Source organism: Emydura macquarii, unplaced genomic scaffold (genome assembly GCF_026122565.2).
Source record: "Emydura macquarii macquarii isolate MOO-44397 ecotype Brisbane River unplaced genomic scaffold, CSIRO-AGI_Emac_v2 contig_431, whole genome shotgun sequence".
Taxonomy (NCBI): domain Eukaryota; kingdom Metazoa; phylum Chordata; order Testudines; family Chelidae; genus Emydura; species Emydura macquarii.
In genome coordinates, this window is record NW_027130568.1 from 4,729,430 (window position 1) to 4,749,201 (window position 19,772).

At 38.7% G+C, this 19,772-nt stretch overlaps 1 protein-coding gene across 1 annotated transcript in view; it reads right to left on the reverse strand.

The window, feature by feature from the left end:
* Positions 1 to 12,837, reverse strand: part of RTTN (rotatin) — a 170,905-nt gene extending 158,068 nt beyond the window's left edge. Inside the window, exons 1-8 of the mRNA XM_067537491.1 lie at positions 12,618 to 12,837; positions 11,584 to 11,771; positions 10,649 to 10,847; positions 8,617 to 8,706; positions 6,591 to 6,681; positions 5,044 to 5,158; positions 4,325 to 4,475; positions 2,687 to 2,852 (exon numbers count right to left, since the gene is read on the reverse strand). Of these exons, the coding sequence (XP_067393592.1) occupies positions 2,687 to 2,852; positions 4,325 to 4,475; positions 5,044 to 5,158; positions 6,591 to 6,681; positions 8,617 to 8,706; positions 10,649 to 10,847; positions 11,584 to 11,771; positions 12,618 to 12,648 (1,031 nt within the window). The 5' untranslated portion in view covers positions 12,649 to 12,837. The remainder of the gene's footprint in view (positions 1 to 2,686; positions 2,853 to 4,324; positions 4,476 to 5,043; positions 5,159 to 6,590; positions 6,682 to 8,616; positions 8,707 to 10,648; positions 10,848 to 11,583; positions 11,772 to 12,617) is intronic.
* Positions 12,838 to 19,772: the final 6,935 nt, after the last annotated feature.

The window sequence follows — 19,772 nt, forward strand, 5'->3', positions numbered from 1 at the left end:
TTTCTTTATGATTTATAGAGGCAGCCTAGCTTTTCCCCCCCACAAAAAGGTGGTGGGGGACATTATTTTTTTCCTTAGCAATCTATAGTACGTCAAACCTGATGTTGCCTGTTTTAGCAGAGATCTTCAAAGATGGTCCTAGAAATGTGAAGCAGGAAGCAATGGGGTATTGAAACACTGACAAAAGTTTTTCTTCCATCTGTGTGTTAAATATTTGTGCTATAACTAAGTGTTAACAAAACAACCCAAAGTGGAATAGTCTGAATTAAAGTCACTTTTCAATAAATCAGGTTTCACTTGCTTGGTATCAGCAATGTCATCTCCCTGCGCTACCTCTCTGGCTGCCCACAGAATCTTCCAGAAAAGAACAGTCCAAAAAAAGACCTGATTTTCTAATGCAAAGAACAAGCAAAACATAAAATCACTTTACAGGCCCTCTTTATACATCATAAAGTGGATAAATAGTGCCTAGTTTTCCCCCCTTTCAAAGACACTTTTAATACAATCAAGCGTATGCATCAACAGTACATTTTGATTTTTATTCCCTTCAAGCTACCTTTAAAGGTTCCTAGATTTGCTGGATGTGTTGAACTGAAGATAGTGTAAAGTTAAGGTTTTTCCTAAATTAGTATTTTCATCCCTACAAGTCATTATTTTGACTAAATGTTTGTAAGGATTTCTAAAGCAATTCAAGAGACAGCAGCTTTGTTCATTTTCCTTTATAAAGAGTTTGAAGAAAGTGATCTCTGAAATGGTTATATTATGGTATATTGTCTTTATACAAAACCCTCTTTCTAATGCACTTTGAAAGGATAACAGTGTATTTCTACAGAACCTTTGAACTTAAGAGTTGAAGGAGGCTAATAGGACAACAGCAATTTAAACAAAAAGATGAATGAAGAATGGATGGTTCTGACTGTCACACGTGCTTACAAGAAGAGGAATAGATGAGTCAAATAATTAAAAAGTAGAAGTATTAAGAAAAGGGAAAAGGATAGGTTTCCAGACAGAAGTTAAAACACAGTCAGAAAACAGAGATGATAGCAGAACTGCAGAGATTCTAGAAAAGAAGAGAAAGTATGATATTTAGAAACAGAAAAATAAATCAGATTACAAAAAGCTGAAGAGTATTAGTATTAGACATAAGGATGGGAATTTTGAAGCAACACTTTTTCCTGTTCCCCTAATTCTTTCCTTGCCATTAATTCCTTCATCTAATTCTCTCATTGAGCTTCAAGTTTTCCATCATCTTGCCTCTGAGTTAAATTGTGACTGTCACAAGCCTCGTGCAAGAAGCAGAGAGTAGTTGCACTGACCCAGATATAGTCCAACTTCTTGGCTCCCTTTTGTTCCCTGTACATGGCACACATTATTTTCATTGCAGCACAAGTAGATGCTTTAGGAACAGAACCAAAGGTCCTCCCCCGCCCACCCCTAACCTCATCTGCATGGGATAGGCAGCAGTAGCCTAGCAGAAGCTGCTTCCCTACCTGTGCTGCTACCTATTATGGGCAGCCACACCAGAAGACTAAGGGAACACTGGCATGCCAACAGGGTTAAGCACATCACTATATGGCCCTTCATCTGCAAAAAGTTAACATTTATTGCATATATGTCCTCTTCAACCTGCCAAAAGTTCATTTCTTCCACAAGTCATCCTATGGCTAGGAATTCAACAATGAGATAGCCACACCTACCATTTCCTGATGGGTTGACCTGTGCTCAGTCTTTCCAAAATTAGACTGCAAACACTCCAGGGCAGAGGGAAAGATCTTATTCTATGTGCTGTAAAGCACAGGGTTCATTTATAATACGATATACCTGCTTAATAAAAACTCAATGTACTAGATTCAATAACTTTTTTACAAAGTAATAATAGCTCTCAAGACATTTAAAATTAATCATCTGAGCTACTGTAGTTTATAATGTTAGAATATTTTATTGTATATTGGTTAGATCCACTAACTATTAATACTCAAAAAGGTACTCCCACTGACTAAATAAGAATTCAGTTTTTTTAAATCCCCAAATGGTGACCTAATAAAGGACAACGATTCTTGCAGAAGTGTTTACAAACCTTGTGGCAAGATGAGTACCACACAAGTACTAACCTCTACATTTTAAGAGTGTCCAGTAAATTAGTCATAAGATTTTTTGAGTTGTGTGACTAATTCATGTACAATTGAAATTTTATGTGATCACACTTATATGCCAAAAATCCTAAAAAACTTTTTATGAAAACATGTACAGACAACTACCAGATTAAGTTACACTCACTAAGTTTTTTATGCTACCAACTGATGAAGGGAAACAAAAAAATCCTGATCTCAGTACTTGTCAAATTAATGATTTTCAAATTTCATTGTAAACCAAGTCTACACACAGTTAGTTACTGATTTCTTAGCTTTCGCCTTCTGAAAGAGTGTTTGATATTTGTAGTTCATCTCTAAAACAGTCAGTTTTCACTTTAGGAGCAGAATGTGAAAGATCAGGAAGACATGACAAATCCTGAATACCATTTAAAAATAAAGTTTCTTTATTTTATTTATTTTAATGACTTTTTCCAGGTAGCATCCTAATTTCAATAATCTAATTAGATTTACATATTTTCCACAAAATAGCTAGAGCAAAAGAGGTAATTATGATAACAGGTAATAAACTTAACTTAACCTCCCACTTTGTTCACCTGGAAGACGCTGCATCCCAGTCCTGGCCATCACCTCTGGGACGCTGACCCGTACGTCCAATCACAGATGGTCTAGGGCTACTACTTCCAGGCGATGGATTGTGGGAATGGGGAGGTCCTCTTGCTTCTTGGCAGTCAGACATAGAAGAATTTTGAGAAGCAGTACCTTATAAACAAAAGCAGAAAAATTAATTTACCACACCTCTTTGTCATACAAACCCCTTGGCAAAGTATGAAAAGTCCTAGCTGGTTAACAAATGGCAAAAAACTTACACTATTCATTAAAGTAGTGTAAGAAAAACAACAAGGAAAGCACAGGACAGTTAGCACAATCTACTTTAGTCTGTGCGAATCTCAGGTTTGGAGGTTTATTTCAGACTAGCACTGAAAAAAAGAACAATTTAAACATATTTCTTGGGTGTGAAAATTCTACTACATGTCTCACATGAGTATTTTTTGTTGTATTTTGGTACTTCTACTTCAAGTCCTAGGAGTACAGAGTCCAGTAAAGATTTATTTATTTTTTAATTATCCAAGCCTAAAAGAAATTTGGGGTCAACTGTTGGTCAAAGATTAGGGTGCTCTTATTCAAAGAATAAGCACTCCATTCTTCATACATAAAGTGTCTGAATCCTGTTATAAGTGTGAATTTTGGCTCAGTCCTAACTATAGCAGCATTTCTGTAACAACACATTTGCAATGTTTTATGAACATCTCTAAAATCAAAGCAGGCAGAGGTAAAGAGATGAAATTTTGGCAGAGAAATAGGCCCTGGAAAGAGAGGATATCCTTCAGTCTTTGTGAAAGTCAATCATTATTTGGCTGGGTCATGAGGCTTTGCTTCTAGATTCTGAAGTCCCAGGTTCAAACCCAACTTTCAATGACCCATCCAGGGTCATCACAATTCACATACCAAATTTAGATTTGCAATAAAAAATAGAGAGAATTCTGCCTACTCTGTTAAAGTTTGGTGCACTCTTCCTGAAAACAAAGATTTCACCATCTCTAGTTCTCCAAACAGTTGCTTTGTTTTAAACCATTTTCCTCCTAACCCCTAACTTGTTTTCCTCTCAAAACATTAATGGTCTGAAGTGCAGGATAGGTAAAAGTCAGTCCTACACCAGCAAAAGATTTAAGGTCTGCTATCTCACAGACCTACATAGCTAGAAATGGAAGTTTTAGACTGATTCTCAGCTTCCCAATGCCACTCATCACTTGTACCTCTGCAAAGTACCAAGATATCAGACTTCAAAGTAATGACATTTTTATATCTAAGAAAAGCTACAATTAGGGCATATTTGAGGTGTTTTAATTTTAATCTTCCTCTCTATTTGCAGCCTGTTCAATTGGACTCATGGTAACTAATGCACCTAGTTTTACAGGTGAAGGGGCATAAGAAAGAATTCCAATTAATATTTTTAGAATCCTAAAACGTTTCTAAGATAATTTTTATTTAACACATGTTGAATGTACAGCCTACATGTGTGGTATAAAAGTTTCATCACCACTCGAACAATGCAGCCATCCGAAACTCACATTACTACAGGATGGAATTTTCAAACGTGCCAAAGCATCATCTTTAAAAAAATCACCCCACAGTCACACACCACAACATTTCATATATTTATGTATACACACCTTGTTCAATTGAGAAAAAACCTGGATCTCTGTGAAAATTAAGCCTATTTCTTAAGAAGATACATAACTGTTGCAGACATGACACAGCCTGCAAGGCTAAGCGATGTTTTCCATCTTTTCCAAAAGCCAGCTTTAGTAGAGACAGAAGGCTCTAAAAACAAAAGGATTAACAGTGGTAACTGGACATCAATATACATTTATGCATGTTACTTCTGCACTACTTGAAGAAATGGTTACTCCTGCATTGTAAACAGAAATAGAGTAACTGGTGTTAGCAAAATCATACTGAAATCAGTTAAAAGTGCTTTGCTCACTGAAAGCAACATTATTAGTCCCAAGGGAAGAGTGTGCTTCACATTAGTTTCAAATGAGCCTCTATCACCAGCCTAGAAACAATTATTATGACAGCTACTTGCCATTCATCTTAGCCAAAAGAATGTGGGGGAAGAAAACCAATACACAGCATACTTGGATTAGATGTTGCCAACAGCTAAGCAGGTGATGATAAAAAAAATCTAAAAATTTTCCCCCAAGCGCTCTCTTAGTAAATTCCCTTTTCTCCTTCCACTCAACCAAATATTCTTTTAATCAGTGTCCACTCTATCTAAATACAGAGGCATCAGCTCCAGATAGATTATCAGGAAAATTTATGTGAGCTCCTACTTTACATGACTTGTTTTGTAACCCAATGGAAAGTTTTAGGTGATGGTAGTTCTAACCTGAACAATCTTTGGTCTTTGAAGGAAAATCTCAGCAGGGAAATCTTGCATAATAACATCCTGTAGAAGCTCACATGTACTCCAAATCAAACTGTGGTTATTACTTCTCAAAGAGCTGAAAATCAAGTTGAAATTCAGTTAAATATCAGAAACATTAGAACACAAAGTCATCACAGATAGACGTTTCCTTACAAAACTATCAGTGCACTTGAAAGCGTAACCTGCAAAATTTCTGCTATTACATTACTATAACTTTTCCAAGAGGAGGTTCCTGGTTGTGCTATTTTGTGGACAAACAAGAAAAATGTTACACCCAAACTCAATTTCATTTGTGATCCAATGAAGTTTCAACCTAGATTTCTGAAGAAGAAACTACTTCCTTAACCCTTCAGAATTTTAAATTCAGATAATAAAATCAGCAATTCTCTGTGAACTTAGTCATTCCCTATGTTAAACAGCAAATTGACTCAAGTCTCATCAGTAACAAAATAGCACAGTCAATTAGCACAATCTGAGTCCCAAATAAGGAACATCGAGAATTTCAGTCAAATGTAGGAATTTACATAAAGGAAGCCAATTTGGAACAAATGGCATTTACTCTTTTTACTGTTTTACTTCTTAAAAAATAATTTCTTTTCCCTTTTCCCATCAATTTCCCTTTCTCAAGTCCTTCTCCTTTGCTTATTCAATTTTCTTTCATTCCATCCTCTCTTTCCCAATGTGCCTCTTCTGTCATTATAGTTTTTATATACCCAAGCCAAACTAGCAACCTTGTCCTGTTTTGTGAACCAGAGATCTGTCAAACTGTCAGATTTAAAGGGGAAATTAAAATATTAGTTAAATATTATTAATTGTTAAATATAGTTAAAGATTTTGGAATTTATCAAATAGGAAAAGTGGACAAATCTGTTTCTTCTGCAAACAGTGATACATATAAGTTAGAGATGGAACAGGTCTGCTAAGTAACCTAGTTCATCTTCCAATCCTGCGTCATTCTCTGTACTAGACACATACTATCTTCTGTTTTGCCTATTCTTAAGTGACCCAAGCATCAGGAGTTTTTACAACAACACTTTCAAAGCTTTTATAGTCTAAAATTCTACCATTAGAAAAATCAGCTCATTTTCAACAAGGGGGATAACATCAAGGTTTAAACCCTTTCATACCAGGAAGGATGAGTGTTTGGCTCAAGGAACTAGAATTGAGACATAATAGCTACAGCTCAGTGGTTCATATCTAGCTGAGTTACTAATAATGATTTTGTGAACCATGCAAAGTACGCTCATGGTATCATTCCAGCTATTACCAACAAGTTGTCCACTTCACAAACCCACCAACTGATGTCGAAGAGTGACAAAGTTAAGAACTGTAGTGGGAAGCATGTAGTATGATGTTATCACCCTTCAGACTAGCTTTCATCCTCACTCAATTGATTTAAATTATATTCACAGCAGGAGCAGTTCGTGCTTGTAACAACAGAAAGTTTGAGTGGCTGTAATCCAATGAAGTAAAAAATATAACAAGTATAAAAATCTCCATTACTGTACCTTTCATTTGATGAAAGAACATGTCTATCCGTTGTGGTCAACGTTAACCAAGGAAATGTGGAAAACTTCAAACATTTCACTGTCTTATTTACTGTTAAATATATCAAGAGTATTTTAAAAAGCATATTCCAAAAACATTACAGTGTATTTTTTTTTTAGGAAAGTCAATACTTATAGCACATGTGTACAGTGAGAAACAGAACTTTTAGTTTTAAAATCTGATTGAAATAAATCTATTTGAAAAGTTGCCAATGGGAGTTTTCAGCAGAGTAATCAGAGAACGAACAAGTTGCAGTAACTCAGTGATACTACATAGAGAGATTCAGTAAGGAGACAAAGCAGCAATATTTTCTTTACCTTAAATGCATCAACCTGTAATATTTTTTGTTCTGCTAGAAAAAACATGTACTTTTCCAAACTTGAACATGAAAGAATTCTATTTCCCATTTCTACACAATTGTAATTTGTGTAATTTCTGCACTTGTTTGTGTTTCTTAATTGTGACAATATCTTGTTAAATTAAGCATATTTTAAAACTGACCTTTTAATTAAAATTGCATTTAAGTGATTTTGCCTTCTAATGTTGGCTAACATGTTGCTGAAAAGTGAATTAGTGAAATAAATATGGAAACTCCAATGTCAACTTGTAAAACCTAGTTTTCATCTTCTCACAATACTGATATAACAATTAAAAGAACATTATGGACTGCTTTCCAGCATGCTGGCCTAGTGCACTATATCTAGAGGATGTCTTGCAGTAGTTGTGACACAATGAGGAATTTGTCTACGTACAACTTATGACTTCTAGTTCGATTTGATAAACTGTCTGTATTTTTATGTCTTATGACCATCACATGCTGTCTCATGCTTCTTGTGCTAAGAAGCAGGTGAGTGGTACCTACAAGTCTGTCTGAAAGAAAGAGTCATTAAAGGCTACCAACCAGTGAACAGATCTGAACTGTACAGAACAACAGAATGGCTGAAGTCTGGGGGAAGCCAGTTTTCTCCAACTTTGCCACACGGGGTTAGGATTTGGAGTAGAAGAACAAAGAAATCAGCTATTAACAGTAGGACTTTATAAAGTTAAGTGACACACAATGCAAGAAACATGCTTAGGGCAAGAGAGGAACATAAAATGGCATAGGGGGCTGTTTCTGTCTGCAGGACCAGTCAAGGTCAAAGGAGTGATTTGTTTAGAAACATTTGCAAAGACTTTGGGTCTGTTTCCTTCAGCTATCACATGTCCATGTCCCTGAAAAGGTGAACTGTAAACTCACAAGGTGGAACTCTGGGAACGGGTGTGCTTGAACTACTGGGGTGTCTTGGGGTGGGCAGCACTGGTCGGTGCTCTGGGGAGGGGGTCACTGGTCACTAACAATGGGTTCACGGAAACCCATTTCCTTAAAGGGTAATAGACAGAGATCCCATGTACAGGAAATGTGCCAAAGAAGCCAAAGGAAGAGACAGTGCTGAAGCCTACTCAGATCACAGGAAGCTTAAGAGCACACAGGCCCAGCATGTGAGGTCCAAATACAGCAGCAAGGGAATGGAAGCTGCTGTCTAGTCAAGGGAAGCTTGACCAGGGCCATGTGTGACAGCAGCATTGCTGTTATATTTCTTATAGTTATCTCAGTGATACTAGACAAATAAAAAAGCATTAGTGCTGTTATTTATTTAGATATAGAGTCACATTTTCAACAAAGACTTGGGCACATCAGAGCCAGTTTCATTGAAAGTTAATGGTATTTAGGCTCCTAACTGTCTAAGTCACTTTGCCAAAGGGATTTCAGAGCTTGGAATATTAAAATATTAAACATTAAAAAATTTTTAAATGTCTACTTTTGTTACTCTACTAGAAAACTAAATTTATCATCTCTACCACTGTTATGATGCCAGTGTTCACAAATGGCAGAAAGAAGGCGGCCCAACAATGCCAGTTGTAATTAAAAAGATATAGGAAATTATATTTTTCACAGAATCCTCTATTTGAATATATGCATATGACAGAACTATTTCAACTGCATACCAGCTGGTCTTTTGGGAAGGATTTCCATCTGTTGCACTTTACTTCTGTCTTGTTGAAAATATCCAGTGATTATTTCTTCTTGGGGTAAAACTAAACCAAACAAACATGACAGTAAATTTTTTTTAAAAAAAGCACATTTTCATACACATGCAATTTTTCTGTTTTCTGTGGTTAAATTATTTATTACTTTATCCTTGAATTAGAAATCTCATCTATCAGAAAAATGGAGTAAAAGTCACTTCAGATATTACATTTTGCCTTAGTCCTCTGTCAATCTCCAATTTGACAATCACATTCTCCAATTTTTAAGATTATTCTCCAATTATTCTGTTTCCTTCTTGTGTCTTACACAAAACAGTGAAACTGACTATACAAAAGTGCTGCCAAACCAACAAAGTAAACAAACTGAAAAGTAGAGAAAATGTTTTCCTCTAATCTGAAGCATCATTTTGTAACAATAGTAGATGAAATTTCCAAAAAGAGACAGTTTAGAGGCACATGGTCAACCTTATTGTTTATTAAACTTTTTTTTTCTCCCAATATTTAACATATGGAATACTCACACAAGTTATACAATTCTAATATCCCTTTGGAATACGAGTAGGAATATAAGTTGCCATTTACCACATTAATGTAAGCTTCAGAGAACCAAGATAGCCATCTCATTTGGTCTAACCATGCCCATGCTTTTAGCTTGATTTTTTAAATTTTCCATACAATTAAAAAGGCAAATTATTTACAGAAGATGTAACCATGGCTCCTGATATAAAGAATTTATTTAAACTAGCACATGCTTCCGACATACAGTTTACACTGGAACAAGTTACCGCAAAGCAGTGGCACTGTGACATTTAGGATAGGCATATGAGAGAGATTGTAGCTTCGTAGCTGTAGGAAGTTTCACCACAAGTCAGACAAAGTGGAAATCAAAATGGGAGAAATAAAAAAACTGCCTGAGCTCCCCTGCAAAAAAAAAAAAACCCAAACAAACCCTCTTTCTTCCCACCCCCCCAAAAAAACTACACAATAAAACAGTTAGGTTCTATAATAGTAGCCAATGGCCTAATCTTGGTTCCTCAGAGGCCCAGTAAACAGGTTATTAACAGAGCAGTCCTGCAAGGGTTGGAAAGGCTGCAAGAGCCAAAGAAGAATTGTTCCACTCTCATACACTGCAGTCTCAGAGCTAGAATAGCTTCTGACACTACCATACTCCTTTATCCATAAGCAAGGGGATTAGGCCAATAGAGCAATGTAAGTGACATCATTTTTGCCCATAAACACCATGATCACTAAATAAGGAGCCCCACAAAACAAAATTCTGTAGTGCCGTCTGCCAAGAAAATTTGAGCTCAGAGGTGTAAAGGGAAAAACAAATAGGTCCAAATCTAAACGGGCACTATAAATCTGAAGTACACAGCAAGTATCACCATCACATCTAAATAGAGTGAAAAAAAAATTTAAGTTAGATAAAACACTCCCAAATAAGAGCACTCAAACTACTATCAACTATCCTTTGCATATATTATTATAACAAATTTATCCAAAACAAGGCAGAAAATTGACAAAATTAAATCAAAAACTTGCATTGTACCTATCTAGCCTATCACATACCTCTCAGTATTCAACTGGTTTGAATTTGTGACAGTTAAGGCCAACTCTGATACTCAAATAAGAGCAGCATGGTATGTTGAAGGAACTACACTGCTCAATAGCCAAAAAAGTTGCAGCCCTGCCCAAAGTCCTTTGAAGCTCCTTCCCCACCACAATCCTTATTTCCTACTGTCACACACATAATCCACACTTAAAACAGCAGTATGAATTGAACTGAAGTATTAGCTGATGGTATGGATGTCATGCTTTCTGTGTAAAGTCCACCTCACAACACAGCTCACCTAAACTTCACTAAGACACAGGGTCCCCCCTCCCCTTTTGTTTCTGATCAAACTGGCTTTATGTAACCTGCAAATATAAATATATGTAATTTTTTTTTTTTTTAATTCCAAGCAGGTAAACTTTCCAAAATATAAATTACCTGGTTTGTCTTCTGATGACAAGGGCTGACCTTGGTAAGACACTGCTGGATAACTGGAAGGAATTTCTGAAGGAAGTTGAAAGAGCCCATCTAGGATCCCATCAATTACAGCCTGCAGTTTTGGATCCACGTTAGGACGAAGTTGAGAAAAGAATTCCACTGCACCAATCCCTACCAACTGCTGGACAGCAGACGGATGCTAGATCAGAAAGAGAACAATAAGTTAAGACTTGCTGGCAATTTTGTGAGGTTTCTATATTACATCAGAAAGAGAGAGCAATCAATCAAAGAACTTTAATTTAAACTCAGCTTTTTATTATTTTACAGAAAATAAGTTTTTCAACTCAATATCAAATGTTTTCCCATGCTGTTGTATAATGATTAGTGCAGGAAACTGGGAATCAGGAGATCCTGTTCCACTCCAAACTCTGTCAATGACTAGCTGTGCACTTCAGGCAAGCCATTAAACTCTTTACATACATCCAAACCAGGCAATTATCACGCATTTTTCATCAATAATGCAGCTGTGCCGGTAATACCAACACCAGAAACTTTACTATAAATGGAGAAAAGTCATTTTAATCACTGTACTATCTATCCCTATTCTGGGCTGATCTCTGCTCTCCATTTTTCTTCTTATTTCAGTCTATGTTGCAGAAGTGGATAGGCAGGTCACTGCACTGGAAATCAAGAGACCAGAGCTATTTTGCTTTCCCATTGACCTGCCATGTCACTTTTCACATGTTACTTTGCCTGTGTTTCTGGTTCCACATCAATACAATGGTTTTAGTCATACTTATCCTCCTTTGTAAATTACTCTAAGTTCTATAGTTACAAAGCACTCTAAAAGAGTACTGTACAGTATGGGGGGGGGAGGTAAAATCCATTTATGTCTAATATTGTAAATGCATATTGTTAAAAACATGATTTCATACCTTTACCAAGTTGTTCACTAAATTTAATATCTCTTCTTTCATTGGTACTATAGGAAAATTGAACCATTCCAGCAGATGCAGGAAAAGCAACTTTTCCTGGACTAGATCAGCATATGAAATCAAATTATGATCTAATTTACACAATATATTCTTGAGAGCTCGTTCTCTTATCTCGGCAAGTAGATGACCTGTGCAAAAAAAAAAAAAAAAAGTGGTAATCGAGTGCTAAGGAATTAAAGAGGTTCAGAAAATTATATCTACAACACCATCCCAACTGGTGGTCTTGTCTGGAGTCTCAGCAAGGACATCAGGGATTGGGGAAAGCTTGTGCTGTTGCTTTCTATGCTGTGCTTGTCATGGGGGAAAATGGGACTTTAGTCTTCATGTGTGAGACAACAGAGCATCTTCTAAAGTTCACTTTTAAATAAAATACTGTATTAACAACACAGTATCTACTTTGGTTCTGTTGTTTTCATAGAAACAGGGCTTTGTGTTCATTCTCTGTAAATAAACAGCGCTGCATCAAAGAAACACCTGACTGCCCTAATCAATTTCTCCTCCTAAGGGAAACAACTCCAAAAAGGGGCTAACCCACTGGGCCCAAAAGGGGAAAGAACAGTAAATGGCTCTGACCATACAGAAAACAAGAACGAACAGAGAACAACAATGCGCTGTGCTCGTTCCCATCCCCATGCAAGAGACCAAGCACGGGGAGGGCAGGAGGGTCCGTGGAGCACTTCATGTTCGCGAAGGGTGCCTTTGGTTTCCTCGCTGGGCGTCTTGAGGAGGAATAAGAAATGTGTATGTGCGCGTGTCTCTCTACCCGTGTGCGCACCTGTGCATAGATCTGCGCGCCTGGATACACCCGGGAGCATGTATGAACACACGGCACACGTGTGTGCACACACACGCCCCCACGGCAGTCGGGGGCCAGCAGCGGGACCTGCTCTCGCCCCGCAGCGCAGACCCAGCTCAGCCCCGCACACCCGTGGCCCCGCGGGCCGGGGCCGCACCCGCGCGCGCGGGGCAGTTACCGAGTTTCTTGATGAGCGGGGCCAGCTCCATCCCCCTCGCGCCGCTCCACGCGCCGGGACCCAACCGCCGCAGCGCCGCATCCGCGCCCGCCAGCGGACCCGCTCAGCCTTAACAGAGCGAGGAACCCAGGCAGCGGGGAAAGAGAGAGAAGGGACCGTTGGCGACTCGGACGGGGGGGGGGAGCGGAGAGTGAGGCTGCAAGGCATCCTGGGAAGTGTAGTCCTCTCCCGCAAAGCACCCTGGGTGATGTAGTTGTTTCTCCGGCCCCGCCCCCTGAAAGCGGCCTTGCCAGCAATTCCCATGATACCACGGCGGCGCGCAGCGGGAACGTGCGTTCGCTGGCGCCGCGCTGCAGCCGGCGTCCTTCCGCCTTCGGTCCGCTGCTGCTGAGCTGCGTGGACGGGGCCGCAACAGGGGGCGCTCGAGAGGCGCTGCGCAGTTCGGCGCGCGCGCGGGTTGGGCGCGGTGCTCGTGGTGCCCTCCAGCGAAGGGCCGCGCGGTTGGGGTTAGCGGGCCGGGGAGGAGAGCGGCGGCAGAGAGACCGGAGCTGGCTGCTGCAGCCCCCAGCCCTGACCCGGCTGCATCCCTTCCCACCCACGGGCCCCGACTCCGCAGGGAGCCTCGCACGGTGCCCAGCCCCGTTGTAGGCTCCTCTTGGGCGCTGAGTCCCCCACAGGTGGAGCCCGCTGCGGGATATGAAGATCCTCATCCCCCGAGCGAGTGAAGGGACCAGTCCAGCTGCCCTGCAGCCCGAGCACAAACTTCCCTTCAAAATATACGCACCCCTCCCCCCCTCGCTCTTTTGAGTCTGGATCCCCCCAGAGTAATCTAGCCAATGCTGTGTCCTCTCCTCCGCTGCAGACCGGCCCCATAGGGGTCGCAGCTCATAGCTTTGCCAGGGTGCAGTGGAGCGAAATTAACGAAAGCAAAGAATTTAGCCCCCTACTCTCTCAGTAACTTCCCTTGTCTGTGCTGTAGGACCGAATTTATCTCCTCTTATGAAAAATGAAAACAGGACACTTTCATAGTGTCAGTGCACCCTGCCACCACCAAGGAGGTTATTTTAAAAATTTCAAACAACAATTAATTGTGTGGGTTCTTTCTATCATGTTTTCAAGCTTCTCCTCACAGACATAGGGCTAGAAACTTTTGGCTAGTTTTATGATAAAAGCGAGGCATCCTAGACAAAAACATGACTCCAGCAGCTGGGACTTTAAGAAAACCAAACAACATCAGGCACCTGATAAAATTGCAAGAGTTACTAACTCTCCTTTTATTACAAAATATGAGAGTGCACACAAACAGATTTTGGATTGAAATAATAAAAAGTGTTAATTTAAAAATGTAGTTATTTCAGTGCATGTTTGGGTGTACATCAGCCCTCATAAGACTGTTACATGCCTTTAGAGAATCTAGAAGAAATTACTCTATTCCCTGCAGGGTTTTCTAGTGGCATCTTATTTGTGCTGATATACTGTATGAGTGAAAATTGCAGAAGGGGTTATTTTATTTGCACCCTGGCAAAAATATGTAAAGTAGTAGTATGGGGGATGCTAAATGTGATTCTGAAAGAAACGTTTATTATCATCCCTCTCCTCTTTCTACTCATCCTCATGATCTCAATAACCAATTTATGGATAATCAAGTACCTAGTGAATTCTCCATCATATAAGTAAAAGGTGTTTTTATGCACCCTATCATGTAACATGTAGCGATTAAAAATAAAGGAATCACGCTATGTGATGCTTTGTGCATGAAGTTCAAAATTTAGAAACTTTTCTGGTAAAATTTGAGGTCTCTAATATAGGGCTGTTTCCTTAGCAAACATCTATGGATGCCCTCATTCTCCCACAGCTCAGCAGTGCTAAATTTTCTTCTCACTAACTAATCAGAGATATCCATCAGTTTGCAAGGTTGTTTTATTACTCTATTGACACACATACTAAGGGGGTTTATTAAAGTAATAATAAACATTGCTGCAATTACTTTTTCCACAGAGGCTAGATTCACAGAGGTCTAACAGTGGAAAGAAATTTTTCACGAGCAATTACAGAAACAGCATCAGTGGCAGAGTGAAGTTCCTTTTGTCTGTAAGTTACAGTCATACAATGAAAAGTAAAGTGCTCCCATCAGACAAGAACAGAAACTCATGTTTCCACAATGAGATTGGTGGGAAACTCATGAGTTCCCGTGGGAGTGTTTCGCTTTTTAGTGGAATGGCATTGTGCCTCAGTTGTGAAGTAAAGAGAAGGAATTGCTTAGCTAACATGGTCACTTCCTAAAATAGATTTAATAACATTTCTTCAGAAGAAAGCACAAGGCTAGATGGATCTGTAGGAGACTAATGAAAGCCCTTTCTCAATCTGAATGTGGTCAGTCACCCTAAGCACTAAGGAAGTAAGAACATGCTTTTCCCCATGTTGGATTCCTGAAATATATGGATATTTACATGAGAGAAAAGTCCAGGAAGCTATTTCCTTCACAGATCACTGTCTCTGATCTATCTAAATCAAAGGTGATCAATAATGACCAAGTTTTGTTTAATATTTTCAAATGCTACACCAAAGGAGAAAAAGGTTAGGGGATGCTGGTTAAGGACACTTCATTGGGTACTGGAAGTGAAGGAAGGTTTGGCAGTTTGGATGGGGTGTGGTTAAGCACTTTTTTGCAAGAGGGGTTAGCAGATAAGACTATCTGGACCCTACTTACTGTCAGTGCCTACCCCAGGGATGTATACCTATCCTTCTGCTTTGCCTCTCTCAGCTGTCTGCCCTGCCTGCTGTCCTCATCAATCTTCAGATGCCCTTAACTATTCCCAAATCCACTCTGACTTCTTCCTGCCAGTTGGCTTTCCTTTGCATAAGTTTTTCTTGGTGTCCACGTGCATCTAAGCAATCCCTAATTATGCCTGTCTATTAAATTATTTTACTCTGCTGTATAACTTAGGCAAAAAGTTCTAAATTTTGAAATGTTAAAGATCAGGATTTGAAGCATCTCAAAACTTGAAATAATCCAACCAGGAGATGCTGGGCCTAGACCAAAAACAAAGAATCACAACCTCTGAGCTCATTTAAAAAGACAAGACCTAGCCTTTCATACCTCTTATTTGCCTTTTTATGCAGACACAAAGACCCAAATCTGCACTGACATACTTTGCTGAAGTAAATAAAGTAAGACAGGAACTATGTTACACACACAAACAATATTAAACAGAAAGAGGATAATATAGCTTCTCTTTCCTATCAACTCCTCTTCAGTATGCTGGCTTTGGGGAAGCTAGTAGCTCAGGCAACTTCTCCCCATGCCTTCCTCTTTAGCTAAACCTCAAAGGAAAATCCTGACCTTCAGATACAGAAGTTTCAGTTTTCTGAAGAATCTATTTCTGTACAGAAGTTTGTATGTGTTTGACATAGCTGTTCTCTTTGTTCAGTCAAAGGGGAATGGTTGGTGTAGGCAGCTACTTTCCTTGCCTTTAGCCAGCAAGCTCCCTTGTTGAACACATCTCTGCTTAACTGTTCACTTTTAGATAATTGAGTTTCTACTGTATATATTTCTATTGATCTCTAGAAGAATTGGGTAGGAGTAATGCCATTGGGGGAATTATTCACTGAGTCTCATTAAAGTGGGCCAACATTGATTAACAGCTTATCTCTGTAGTGTTCCACAAGTTCACAAGATGTACAGACAGTGCTCTGTCTTCTCTTACCTCCTGTCAGTTTCTACCTTTCAAACAGCTCCTTTCAATCTCTTTTTCCATCCATCATATTAATCTCAAACTCCCCCTTTGTGCTAAGCATCTTCCGCTCCAGTATCCTAAGAAATTCATATCTTGGCTGTTTGCTCTATTTAACTTCTCTCTCTTTGTCATTATCTATAGATGATACTCAAATAGGTAGATACTTTTTGTAAGACCTACTCTTTGGTCTAACCTGATTATAGTTTTCCTTCTGCTAAATGTCCCAAAGAGAAATGTGTTTATTTTCTGTAAAAAGAGGATTCTGAAACATGGCTGTCTCTTCTATCTCAGTTCAGAGTTTCCATTTACCTCCATTATTCGCTCCAGGTGAATTCTCTCTTCCCAATATTCCTATTCTTTCTGAAACTCTTCCTATGATCACCTCAAACACAATGCCTGTGCATGACACTATCTTGATTTCACCTTTGATAAAATCCTCATCATGCCTCTTTTCAACTTGACTGTTGCAACTCCTTTCTCTACAGCTTCTATGAGTCCTGGCGGTCCATATTCCAGTAAGGGCGGAATGCTGCATACCTTCATCTCCCTTATAGAAAGAGGCACAACCATAACATCCTTCCCTTCTAGTTAAAAATCTACTTTAAAAGTGCCTTTTCTATTCTTAAAATCAGCCATAATTTTGCTCCAGCGTCTCTCAGAAACTCTCCTCCTGTTCTACTCCCTTAGCAATGACTTCCTTTTGGTCCTGCCACAAAACCTGGCTACTTATGGTGTAAGACCATTTTCCTTCTCTACCATCAGGAACAGCTTTCCTATATTTCTTCTTACTAAAGTCTGAGCCAAATTTCAAGATGTGCTTTAATTTGGACTCTAGATTTTTACCTAGAGTTTTGATTGCTACAGTAGCTAATTCCCCAATATGTCCACATCTTACAAAGTGTCTCCATGTGCAACATTGCAGGTAGAATTTGGAAGCAGCTATGGTGATTTTACCTTTCATTTCATTTATAATCATAGTTAAACACATCTTTTCTTCTTTGCCCATACCTTGTAGTTTTTCTGACTCCTCCCTCTTATTTTCATTTAGCTTTTTAAAGCATTTTGAGATACAGTTCATATGAAATATTCTATACAAATTGCTTGTATCTAAATCTTTTGGCAATCATTACTGATTTAACTTTATCCATATGACACCGTTGTATATCTGATTGACCTAGTGCACTCTGTAATTCCATTGGTGTCAAATATAGATGCCCATGGTGAAACAGCAAAACAAAAAAGTCTCAAAACAAAATGAAAAGATCTGAACCTTACTCCTATCAAAGGAATTCTGTTTGGTGAATGATTTAGTGCTTTAATACTTGAGAATTTGTTTCCGTAGGGCAGAGAAATCATACGCTTTTGCATTAGTCTCTTAGCAAATATCAAAAACTTTGGAGATACAGGTGTGTGATATTTTATCAAAAATACTTAACTTTCTACACAAGTGTGTCATATTCCTCAGCAATATAGCATCCATTTAAATTAAGTGCTGTCATGGTTCATTTGGAAAGTTGAAAGACGGAATGAAATTTGCATAAATTGTATCTGCATCCACCTCCCAGAAAGGTTTGGCAATACCTAACATCCAGCTGCATAACTGGGTGTCTTTATTTAAGGGCCCAGTCTGGTTACATAAAGATTTTGGCTCAGGCTGGTTGCACATTGCATAATCACTAGTCCCATTTCTCTCTCTCTCTCTTTTTTTTAAAACACTAAACTGATTCTAATTGTACAATTTAAAGTTAACAGTTAATTCTCATGTATGTGGTTAAAGCAGCTGAACTTCAAGTTTATTTGTACACACTGCACTACATCATCCTCTCAGCAGCTCCAGAGACATAGTTGGCTTTGAAAAGAGGTCTGCTGTACTCCATTTCCTAAAAAAGATAATATATCACATAAAACATTCCAGGAGGGTCTATGACTGCAGAGGTAAACCTTGATACGTTCTCAGGATACCACTGTTTAATTGTCACCAAGGGTCTTTGGATGTTAGGATTGTCCTCTAGTCCCACCATACATAGTTCTCAGAGAGAAGAAATCAAGTTGAGATTTAAAGTAGTTTTAACAGATACAAGCCATTTTTTGACTGAAAATATTCCCATCTAGCAAAACTTTGATATATTTTTGTTACTACACTAATTCAAGTGTAGTCTTCAAGACAGGAAATCATTCCTCTTTAAATATTGAGAGAGTAATAATTTCTGTATCACATTAAAATATACCCTAGTACATTCCCAACATGGTGTTCAGAGAATTAGAGGCTCTTTAATAATTCATATCTCTACCACTAATAAATAAGTGGTATTCTGTATTTATGTAGTACCTTTTATCTGACTAAATCAAAACCGTTTACAGTCATTAATTAAATCCCCCAATTCTTAGGGAGCATTATCCTATTTTACATATGGAGAAACTGAGGCACAGAGAAATTGTTATCATCAATATAGAGTCTGAGCTGAGAAAATAACCTAGAATGCCTGATCCGCAATCTCATGTTACCAAAAACTCTCTATGGCAGTATTTGCAAGTCTGTGCACTAACCTCCACGTCTACCTCACAGTCTGAGTCATGGAACAAAACAGAAAGCAATGATGTGAGTGCTGAGGTTAAAGACTTTTTTTATGATACAGCTTCCACCAGGTTAATAACTAATAAAAATGGGTCATACAGAGAGACACCTCTCTCTCACTCTGGGCTTTCAAAGGAACCCACAGAATTTCTTAAAAACTGGTGTTATTTCCAGTGGGACAAAAATGCTATGTAAAAGTATGCCTACATCATGGGAATAGCTCTTACGTCATTGTATCAGGCAGAAAGTATTGGAGTCGATTAAGGAGAAAGAATGTTTGTCTCTCCTCCTCTTGTCCTGTCAAACTACATTGTCTTGGGGAGGGTAGACAAATACGAAAAAGAAGGCAGGGCCAACCACAGAATGATGATTGTAACTGAAGGCAAAGTAGGTATTGCATCTTCCTATGTGCAGCCTTCTTAGTTTATTCAAAAGTGATAAAATTATAAATAATAATATAGACATAATTGGACAGTAGGGATGGATACTCTTTATTCCCATTTTAACACAGAAGAATTATTATGAACATAAGAAAGGCCATACTGGATCAAACCAAAAGTCCTTCTAGCCCAGTATCCTGTCTTCAGAAAGTGGCCAATGCAGATGCTTCAAAGGGAATTAACAGAACAGGTCAATCATCAAGTGATCCACTTATGCCCAACATCTGGCAATCAATCTTAGAGACACCCAGAGCATGGGGCTGCATTCCTGATCACCTTGGCTAATAGCCATTGATGGATCTATCATCCATGAACTTGTCCAATTCTCTTTTGAGTCTACTTATAGTTTTGACCTCCACAACATCCCCTGCCACTGAGTTCCACAGATTGTGTGTAGTATTTT